Genomic DNA, 11,136 nt, shown 5'->3' with positions numbered 1-11,136 from the left:
AGTCTCGCTCTGTCGCCCAGGCTGGACTGCAGTGGCACGATCTCGGCTCACTGCAAGCTCCGCCTCCCGGGTTCACGCCATTCTCCTGCCTCAGCCTCCCGAGTAGCTGGGACTACACTACAGGTGCCCGCCACCTCGCCCGGCTAGTTTTTTGTATTTTTTTTTTTTTAGTAGAGACAGGGTTTCACCGTGTTAGTCAGGATGGTCTCGATCTCCTGACCTCGTGATCCGCCCATCTTGGCCTCCCAAAGTGCTGGGATTACAGGCTTGAGCCACCGCGCCCGGCCCCTCTTCTCTTTCTTTCCTTTCTTTCTTGTTGCCCAGGCTGGAGGGCAATGGTGCGATTTTGCCTCACTGTAACCTCCGTCACCCGGGTTCAAGGGATTCTCCTGCCTCAACCTCCCGAGTAGCTGGGATTACTGGCATGCGCTACCACACACAGCTAATTTTGTATTTTTAGTAGAGAACAGTGTTTCTCCATGTTGGTCAAGCTGCTCTTGGACTCACAACCTCAGGTGATCCACCCACCTCAGCCTCCCAAAGTGCTGGGATTACTGGCATGAGCCACCGCACCTGGCACTTACTAATTTTCTCCCTAATTTTAGTGTCTTTGAGTATAACCAGTACTATAACAGCCTGCCTGTGGTGTTAAAAGATTTATCATATCAAGATTCAGCAGTTAAAAAAAAGGTTCAGCAGTTTTGCACTGCTGTGTAAAGCACTGCTACTGTAACGTGCATACCAGGAGATCTTGTTGAAGTGCAGATTTATGTTCAGTCGGTCAAGGATGGGACCATAATATCTGTTTCTTACAGTTTCCTCAGTGATGCTGATGCTGTTGGTCCAAGGATAAGGATGCAGAGCATGAAGCATACATCCTCTGCCTCCCCTATACTCCTGTTGCTGCTCAGTACCGGGAGTATGCAGTTCCATTTTATTTTCCCAATGTGTTACCTTTGTCCTGGTGGCACTGACCTTCTTCCTTGTCCTCGACATCTTACATGGGTTGAATATGTATATTTTGTTTCTGTTCTCCCTTTTTAATTAATAAGGTTCCCCAATATCAACTCCAAGCCCATCACCATTGCCTCGAACCCCGACTTCCACTCCAGTTCACGTGAAGCAAGGCACTGCCGGCTCTGTTATTAATAATCCTTATGTTATCATGGACAAGCAGTCGGGACAGATGATTGGAGCCAGCACTCCCAGTACAGGTGTGTATGCGATCAATATTTGTACAATCCAAAGGGTTTGATCTTTTATTAAAAACGTAATCCTGCCGTTACTTGGTAGCCATGTAATTGGAGAATGAAATCTCCCGTAAACGAGAAGAGAGAATACATAAAAGGAAAGCCAATACTGTTCCTCTGAGGGGAGATTTACTCTGTAAAAGTTGCATTTTTTAGAATTTACTTGAGTTTTCTTTTAATTTCTAAAAATTCAAAATAAGCCGTAATTAATGTTCTTAAAAGAACAGTTGATTTTGTTTTCATTTGGAAGACTTACTCTTTGGGGGACTGTAAGCAATGTGGTTACTACCGCTTCCAAAGAAGCTTTTGCTAACCTTGTGGGCCACATACATTTCTCCCCAGTCAAATAAAAAAGTGATATTATTTTCTTCAGAGAAGACCCATTCTGGTTGCGGGAGGAGAAATTGAAACCTTCAGTTTTAAAGAGAACTCTAATAGGAAGAAGTCATCCTTGGATTCACCGTGTTCCTCACTATAATCCCATGCAACTGTATCATGCTTTTTAGGTTTTTTTGAAATGCTTTCCCTAACATTATTTTATTTATTCCCTTCAGGTAGCCTGTATTTATTATTAATTAATTAATTAATTTATTTATTGAGACAGACTATTGATCTTTCACCCAGGCTGGAGTGCAGTGGTGTGATCTCGGCTCACTGCAGCCTCCATCTCCCAAGTTCAAGCGATTCTCCTTCCTCAGCCTCCCATGTAGCTGGAATTACAGGCGTGTGCCACAACGCCCAGCTAATTTTTGTATTTTTAGTAGAGACAGGGTTTCACCATGGCCAGGCTGGTGTCAAACTCCAATCCACCCGCCTCAGCCTCACAGAGTGCTGGATTTACAGGCATGAGCCACCGCGCCCAGCCCTGTTCAACCTGTATTTAAACACAAGCTCCTAACTATAAACTTCCCTGTAGCTTTCACTTCTAATTAAGAGAAGTAGAAGACAAATGAAATAAAAGGGACAATTATAAGATAATGAGACTGATTTTTTTGTTGTTGTTTGTTTAACCTATTGGATTTAACACATGAATGTATGTTGGGGTTTTCCAAGCAGTTTTTATTTTTGGAAAGGCTAAACTTTAATAATGATTATAACTGTGGAATGCCCTTAAAAATTGCTGTGTTCAAGGCTTACCCAGTATCTTTTGAACATACTTAGGGATGCCAAATAGGTGTTATTTCATGACATTTGGTTTTAGGAATCAGCCAGAAGTCTTTGGAGGCAAGTTTGGTAAGTGGAGTAAATGATTAAATACTATTTGGGGTCTTGACTTGTTGCCTATAGATAATATGACTAAATTTTTTTCGGACCCTAAAGGCAGTTGTACAAATGGAATATAAAATGTTTAATGTTGGCCAGGCGCGGTGGCTCATGCCCATAACCCCAGCACTTTGGGAGGCCAAGGTGGGCGGATCACCTGAGGTCAGGAGTTCGAGACCAGCCTGGCCAACATAGCAAAACCCATCTCTACTAAAAATACAAAAATTAGCCAGATGTGGTGGCGTGCACCTGTCATTCCAGCTACTGGGGAGGCTGCGGTGGGAGAATCACTTGAACCGGTAGGTGGAGGTTGCAGTGAGCCAAGATCAGGCCATTGCACTCCAACCCAGGTGACAGAGTGAGACTCCGTTGCATGAAAAAAAAAAAAAATAATAATAATGTTGGCAGCATTTTGGAATAGGCGTAACTTTCTGGTGAAACTACTTTGAAGGAGCTAGCAGAATGCATGTATTCTGGCACATTTGTTAAACAGTATCATTATGTTATAGTATCTTTCATTGTATAAGGAGTAGAGCATAGAAATAGAATACTTTATAGTGTCTTTTATTGTATAAGGAGTAGAATATACAAGAATATGCTACTCTTTATTGTACAAGGAGTAGTCTAAAACAAGTGACTTTACTACTTATTCTTCTGCATGTCCTTACCAGCTTCTTACCTTCTTCAGGTTGAGCATGAGGTCAGCTTCATGGGGATGGGTCCTTAAGGGTTTTTTTCCATACTAGTTTCAGCCTTAACAATGACTTTTCAACCCTTAAAAATGAAAAATAAATAGTGGGAAAGAGGGGAGGATGGTGGAAATGCTTTAAAATTACATTTTGTAAATTTTACTTTGTTTATATTTTACTTTTAATTGTGCCTTGCTTCTCAGGAAGTCCTACAAACAAGATCTCCACGGCTTCTCAGGTCTCCCAAGGAACAGGTTCCCCTGTTCCTAAAATTCATGGAAGTAGTTTTGTAACATCTACTGTCAAGGTAACGTTCTTACTGCGTTATTACACTTTGCCAGCTTTTCTTTTCATTTAAAAAAAATAATTTTTCAAATGGAGATGGGGGCTCCCTGTATTAACCAAACTGTATTGAACTCCTGGCCTCAAGAGATCTCCCACCTCGCCTACCAAGGTACTGCAGTTGCAGGAATGAGCTGCACCCAGCCACTTTGCCGGTTTCTGAACATAGTATGTTCAGCCTCAGCAAGAATGTGTCAGTTGATGATGCAAATTTCATAAAATGAAATCTTCAAGCTATTAGGTGTCTAGACTTTACTACCTCCAGACTTTACTAACTTACTTGGATCTACTGCAGACTTTACTACCTCACTCGGATCTTTTCATAGTGTCAAAAATGCTTCACAGCACCTGTGTCAAATAGTCACCCGGTATCAATTTGAAAACTTACTGTGATAAGATTATTCATTTTCTTATTTATTTGAATAGTTTGTTAAAAATATTTCCTTATAAAAATATTCATCTGACCTCTTCCCTTTTGGACACCTGTTTCTCTTGCAACAGAGCTGCTGTCCTCTCCCCTTTCTTTTGCTTCTTAAACTTTCCACCCTTTAACCCATAAAAAAAAAAAAATTAAAAATATAAAAACATTCATCTGACAGCACATTCCTATCTTTTCTGTATTTGCACCACCAAGAAGTAAATATACAAATGGCTCCCAACTTACAGTGGTCCAACTTACAATGTTTTGACTTTACCTTAGTGCAAAAGCAATATGCATTTAGTGAGCCCTCAGCTTCCGCTGGGGTTATATACAGATAAACCCACCATACGGTGAAAATGTGGAAGTCAAAAGTGCACTTTTGGCCTATGATGTTTTCCTCTTATGATGGGTTTATCCAGACATAACCCCATCCTAAGTTGGGGCACATCAGTGTTTCCTTTTCCATGTGTTAACCTTTTACCTCCACAGAGTCTCTCCCCTGCTCCCCTTTTTCTGGGTAAGCAGTCCTTTAAAATTTACAACTCCAAATATGATCTGACCTGTTCCAGTCAAATGACTGGTGCCTGACACAGCATTTCTTTGATTAAACGCTAATGATGATACTGAATGATTTTCTGCTCCAAGGTGAGGCTGTTCTCTAACTTCTGTGTAGTGTGATGGCACTGTTATATGAATGTCTGAATTATAGTAATCTTGAAAGTCTTAACCCTTCTGGTTTAATTTTTATTGTTTCTTAGTGATCATTTTACTCTACAGCCTTCAAGAAGTGTTCTTTGTTTCTGAATTTTCACAGATTGCCTCTGAGATTTGCATTTTATGTTTGAGAATTAAAGAGAAACTACGGAAGTTTTGAATGTTGACTTTTATTGTCTTTGCCTTTGCCAAATTATTCAAGTTTTTTTGTTTTGTTTTTTTAAGTTTTTATTGAAAATTTTTCCTTTGTATTCTAGGTGTTCATTGAGTAAATTTTTTTTTTTTTTTTGAGATGGAGTCTGGCTCTGTCGCCCAGGCTGGAGTGCGGTGGCCGGATCTCAGCCCACTGCAAGCTCCACCTCCCAGGTTTACGCCATTCTCCTGCCTCCGTCTCCCAAGTAGCTGGGACTACAGGTGCCCGCCTCGTCGCCCGGCTAGTTTTTTTGTATTCTTTAGTAGAGACGGGGTTTCACCGCATTAGCCAGGATGGTTTCGATCTCCTGACCTTGTGATCCACCCGTCTCGGCCTCCCAAAGCGCTGGGATTACAGGCGTGAGCCACTGCGCCCGGCCTCATTGAGTAAATTTTACAAATCAATTGTGAGTACTATTAAAAGAGAGTATTTACTGAAACATTGCAGCTGCCCACATCTTTATTTAGTACCTAGGCTCCAGGGATATAAAATAAACTAAGTCCCTGTCCTTTAGTATTTAGCCTAGGTTTTTAGTACCTAGGCTCCAGGGATATAAAATAAACTAAGTCCCTGTCCTTTAATGGTTTACCTACTATCAGGGAAGACCAATAAAGTCAACCAAATATTAGGGGTAGTAAGTTAGAAATCTTTCCAGCGTACGGCAGGACACAGATAAGTAGCTTGTTTCCAAGTTACAGCTTTTCTTTGCATTTGGTTTCTAAAGCAATGTTAAAATGCAGGTGTAGAGGCTTGGAAGACCCCAGGGAGTTTTAGGTTTTTATGTCTTTTTGTCTTTTGTTTCTTTTCTTTTCTTTTTTTTTTTGAGGTGGAGTTTTGCTCGTCGCCCAGGCTAGAGTACAGTGGCATGATCTCAGCTCACCACAACCTCCGCCTCCCGGGTTCAAGCGATTCTCCTACGTCAGCCTTCCGAGTAGCTGGGACTACAGGCATACGCCACCACACCCAGCTAATTTTTGTATTTTTAGTAGAGACGGAGTTTCTCCATGTTGGTCAGGCTAGTTTCGAATTCCCAACCTCAGGTGATCCACCTACCTCAGCCTCCCAAAGTTCTGGGATTACAGGCGTGAGCCACCGCACCCAGCCAGTCTTTTGTTTCTTTATATTGCTAGAGAATGTCACAGGTTTGTATTAAATACAAGTGACTAGACGATCTGAAATTACCCATTTATCCTGATGGTAAAATATGTATTTTTACACACGCAGCAGGAGGATTCTTTGTTTGCATCTATGCCACCTCTTTGCCCAATTGGGAGTCACCCTAAGGTTCAAAGCCCCAAACCTATAACAGGAGGACTTGGAGCTTTCACAAAAGTAAGTATGTATTAGGATATTATCCCAGAAGTCATAGTACTTTTTGTGGCATGTTGGAGTTGATTGACACCACCCCTACAACGTGTTACTTTTTTTTTTGAGACGGAGTCTCACTTTGTCACCCAGGCTCGAGTGCAGTGACACCGCGTCAGCTCACTGCAACCTCCGCCTCCTGGGTTCAAGCGATTCTCCTGCCTCAGCCTCCTGAGCAGCTGGGATTACAGGGACGCGCCACCACGCCTTGCTATTTAGTGGAGACGGGATTTCACCATGTTGGTCAGGCTGGTCTCGAACTCCCGAGCTTGTGATCCTCCCACCTCGGACTCCCAAAGTGCTGCGATTACAGGCATGAGCCACCTTGCCTGGCCTATAAACATGTTACTTTTTAGTAGGTCTTAGCTTCTCATTCTGAGATGTGCTTCTAGGTATTTAATGATGTCCTCAGGGCAGCCGTTGGAGTCCAGCAAGATGGGAATTCATGGAGCACAAACTGTGTGTGTGTGTTTGTCTCTGCTGTCATTTGCCACAGTCTCTAAAACAAGTAACTGTGTTATTACAGGAGCACAGAATCAAGTTCAGATCCTACTATTGGTCCCTTTAATAGCTGGTATGGAATGTGTTTAAGTAGTATGTATATTTACCCTTCTGGTGGAGTCATTCTTTACAGATCAAGTTTCATCAATTCATTAATCCCTGCAAACAGAAGAGATTCAGATATTAGCAGCTTTATAAAATGGGATGTTTATGGATGTTTATTCAGTGTCATTATCATGTTTGTTGCAAGGTAATCATCAAACAGGAACCTGGTGAAGCACCTCACGTGCCCGCAACAGGAGCTGCCAGCCAGTCACCACTCCCGCAGTATGTGACTGTGAAAGGGGGTCACATGATAGCTGTGTCCCCTCAGAAACAGGTCATAACTACTGGAGAAGGGATTGCCCAGTCAACAAAGGTTCAGCCCTCCAAGGTTTGTGTTGGGTAGAGGTGGGAAAGTTCACATGTAAATGATGATGTTTGCCTAAATAATCGACAGGTGCTGAAAAGATTCAGGGTGTCAGGGTTGCTGATCCCGTAAGAACCTGTGGGTGAAAGCCCAGCAGGAAAAACAAGTCCATTGGTGTGAAACTCTTCTACTCCTGTAGTAATCATTGGCAGGAGCTGGGTTATGTATTACAAAGGATCCAGGAATGGTCCAAGAGGCAGGGGAACACTGCTGTCTCTGGCAGTGAAGGCAACTGACTCATGGCCACAACTTTCTACTTGATTCATCTCTAAAAGGGATCCGCTGTTGACTTGTTTATTTCTGATAGGAGAATGCTGTAGTTTATACCGCTGATGTTCGGGCTGTTATCTATTTAATGATTCTTAGCTTTTTGTAGAGTTCATTTTTTTTTTATAATTTGGAGGTACGGGAGAATTAATGTATTGAGAGAATTTTAAAATAGCACATAGAGGCCAGGCATGGTCACTCATGCCTATAATCCCAGCACTTTGGGAGGACGAGGCAGGCAGATTGCCTGAGGTTGGGAGTTCGAGACCAGCCTGACCAACATGGAGAAACCCCATCTCTACTAAAAATACAAAATTAGCTGGGCGTGGTGGCCTGCGCCTGTAATCCCAGCTGCTGAGGAGGCTGAAGCAGGAGAATCACTTGAACCTGGGAGACAGAGGTTGTGGTGGGCCGAGATCACACCACCGCACTCCAACCTGGGTGACAGCGAGACTCCGTCTCAAAAAAATAAAAAATAAAAAAATGAAATAGCACATAGAGCCATGTTTTCCTGAATCAGTTGGAAATGTAACCATGCATCAGCTAATCATCATTCTGAGGTACATTCTGAGACGTGTCATTAGGTGATTTTGTTGTGTGAACATCACAGTGTACTTAAATGTAGATAGAATAGCTAACTATACACCTAGGCTGTATGGTGTAGCCTATTGCTCGTAGGCTGTAAACCTGTTCGGCATGTTACTATTGAATACTGTAGGAAGTTGTAATAGGACAATAAGTATCTGTGGATCTCAACATATCTAACAAAGAAAAGGTACTGTAAAAATACACTGTTACAATCTTATGGGACCACTGTTATATAGGCAGTCTGTCATTGACTAAAACATCATCAGTGTGGTAGATGACTATGGAATCAATATTGAGTGCTTTTGTATGCTTTGCTTGTATTTATACATTATCTGTAATCCACACACAACCCTGGAGGGTGGGGATTTTCACCCCTGTTTTACGAATGAGGAAACTGTGGCTCAGAGGTTAAACAGCTTCCTTGGAGCGTTACAGCTAATAAATGACAAAGTGTTTAAACTCAGGCCTGCTAACTCCAACCTCCCCATTCCAGAACTAATGAAAAGTGGTTGTCTCTAACCTCGGTATGCTTTTAGAATATCGGGGTTAAATTATCTCAACCTTTGGCGGGTATACTCTAAAGCTATTAAGATATGGACTGGGTGCGGTGGCTCACACGTGTGAGCCACCCAACACTTTGGGAGTCTGAGATGGGCGGATCACTTGAGGTCAGGAGTTTGAGACCAGCCTGTCCAATGTGGTGAAACCCCGTCTCTACTAAAAATACAAAAGCCGAGTGTGGTGGGTGGCGTGCACCTGTAATCCCAGCTACTTGGGAGGCTGAGGCAGGAGAATCACTTGAACCCAGGAGGGGGAAGTTGCAGTGAGCCAAGATTGTGCCACTGCTTTTCAGCCTGGGTGACAGAGGAAGACTGTCTGAAAATCAAAAAACAATGGTAGGACGTGGTGGCTCATCCCTGTAATCCCAGCACTTTGAGAGGCCGAGGCGTGCGGATCACCTGAGGTCAGACGTTGAAGACCAGCCAGGTCAACATGGTGAAACTCTGTCTCTACTAAAAATACAAGAATTAGTTGGGCATGGTGGCGGGCTCCTGTAATCCCAACTACTCAGGAGGCTGAGGCAGGAGAATTGCTTGAACGCGGGAGGTAGAAATTGCAGTGAGCCGAGATCGCAGCATTGCACTCCAGCCTGGGCAACAAGAGTGAAACTCTGTCTCCAAAAAAAAAAAAAAAAAAGAATATTATGTAGATGTTTTTCAGCTTGAAACCCAGCCTGCCTATCTAAGGCAAATGAATTGTTTTGAGAAGAATCCCCCAAAATAGACAAAGATTTTAGATATTAGGTAGAGATTAGGATCAAGTTAAAAATTCATAGTGAGGGCTGGTCGCAGTGGCTCACGCCTATAATTCCAGCACTTTGGGAGGTCGAGGCGGGTGGATCGCCTGAGGTCAGGAGTTCAAGACCAGTCTGGCCAACGTAGTGAACCCCGTCTCTACTAAAAATACAAAAAATTAGCTGGACGTGGTGGTGGGCGACTATAATCCCAGCTACTCAGGAGGCTGAGGCAGGAGAATCGCTTGAACCCAGCAGGCAGAGGTTGCAGTGAGACGATATCTTGCCATTGCACTCCAGTTTGGGCAACAAGAGCAAAACTCCATCTCAAAAAAAAAAAAAAATTCATAGTGTTATCAGTGGTTCTAAAATCTGTACGTTTATTAACTACTTTCTCAGACTTACCTGATTATAAGAATCATCTGCTGATAGCTACCTAGGCCACCATCTCAAACTTAACGAATCAGAATCTTCTTGAGATCCCTGGAATCTAGGTTTTTAATAAGTGTCCCTGCTGATTCATCTGCTTAGGCAGCAGATTTAGGAATCATGATGCTACAGCATCACATTTGATTTTGAGGCATTCATAGCCAGAATGACTAAGACAGGCATCCCCAGCTGCTTCCTAGGCTCCCACTGTGGTTCTGGCTTCAGGGGTAAGAAATCTGCCAAAATCCCTTAGTAAATCAGTTATTGTCATCTGAACTTCCTATTCAGGCTTGTCTTATATGTATCTCAAAATCTGTTTTGCTTCACATAGGGATAGATGGTTTTACCGATTTCTGCTTTGAATCTACTTAGCATTGCTGTTTATGTTAGAAGCTCTTGGATAAGTTAGTTTCCATTTTTTGCACTTTGGTCACATGGCCACCTACTTAATGGTAAATGTAAAGTTGGAGGAAATAGTTGGGTCTGTGCCAGAATGGCCTAAATATAGTTTAAGGGCATCTGAAAAGAAAAACCATAGCAAAGTGTGAAAGAACTGCAGAGAAGCAGTAGGGCCTGAGATGATACCACTGTTTATCCAGGAAATGGAATCCCTGATTAGCAGTTGAGATAAGGAGCTGTCTGCAAGTACAGACCGTTCCTGGTTATTGCTGAAGTGCATTCCTAGAAACTATGCCAGAGAACAGGCTGGGTGTGTGGTTCATGCCTGTAATTCCAGCACTTCAGGAGGCCGAGGTGGGTAGATCACCTGAGGTCAGGAGTTCGAGACCAGCCTGGCCAACATAGTGAGACCTTGTCTCTACTAAAAATATAGAAATTAGCTGGGCGTGGTGGCGTGTCCTTGTAATCCCAGCTACTTAGGAGGCTGAGGCGGGAGAATTGTTTGAACCTGGGAGATCAAGGTTGCAGTGAACCGAGATCACGCCACTGTACTCCAGCCTGGGAGACAGCAAGAATCCGTCTTTAAAAATATATATATATATACACCAGGAAACAGGAGGGTGGCAAAAAATGGCACTGTTTTACCCTCCATGCTACTTTGGGACAACAGAAACACAGCTGATCTTTTTCCTGAAAGTGGGAGGAGGTGCTACCTTTGCCATGAAAAGGGACAACTGAGGAATAAGTAGTTCCATATTGGAAGGAAGCAGTGTGTTAAAGTAAAAGCAGCATGAGCTTTGCAGTTAGAGCTTGTTGCAAGTCTCAGATCTCAGCCACTCATTACTAGTATAACCTGTGCAGGTTCTGAGCCCTGGTCTTTCAGGGTTGTAGAATTAGAGATTGTATATGAAGGACCGACCTACCTAGCACAGCGCAGGTGCTCAGTAAATAG

At 42.9% G+C, this 11,136-nt stretch overlaps 1 protein-coding gene across 5 annotated transcripts in view; it reads left to right on the top strand.

The window, feature by feature from the left end:
- YEATS2 (YEATS domain containing 2) overlaps positions 1-11,136 on the top strand; it is a 106,763-nt gene that overhangs the window by 52,922 nt on the left and 42,705 nt on the right. For all 5 annotated transcript variants that reach the window (XM_023187576.1, XM_023187574.1, XM_023187575.1 and 2 more), the window contains exons 12-15: positions 1,053-1,214; positions 3,406-3,509; positions 6,097-6,204; positions 6,989-7,171. In XM_023187576.1, coding sequence (XP_023043344.1) covers positions 1,053-1,214; positions 3,406-3,509; positions 6,097-6,204; positions 6,989-7,171 — 557 coding nt within the window. The remainder of the gene's footprint in view (positions 1-1,052; positions 1,215-3,405; positions 3,510-6,096; positions 6,205-6,988; positions 7,172-11,136) is intronic.

This window comes from Piliocolobus tephrosceles, chromosome 2, assembly GCF_002776525.5.
Source record: "Piliocolobus tephrosceles isolate RC106 chromosome 2, ASM277652v3, whole genome shotgun sequence".
NCBI lineage: Eukaryota > Metazoa > Chordata > Mammalia > Primates > Cercopithecidae > Piliocolobus > Piliocolobus tephrosceles.
The sequence above is the reverse complement of the archived record's forward strand: the minus strand, read 5'-3'. Positions and strand labels throughout refer to the sequence as shown.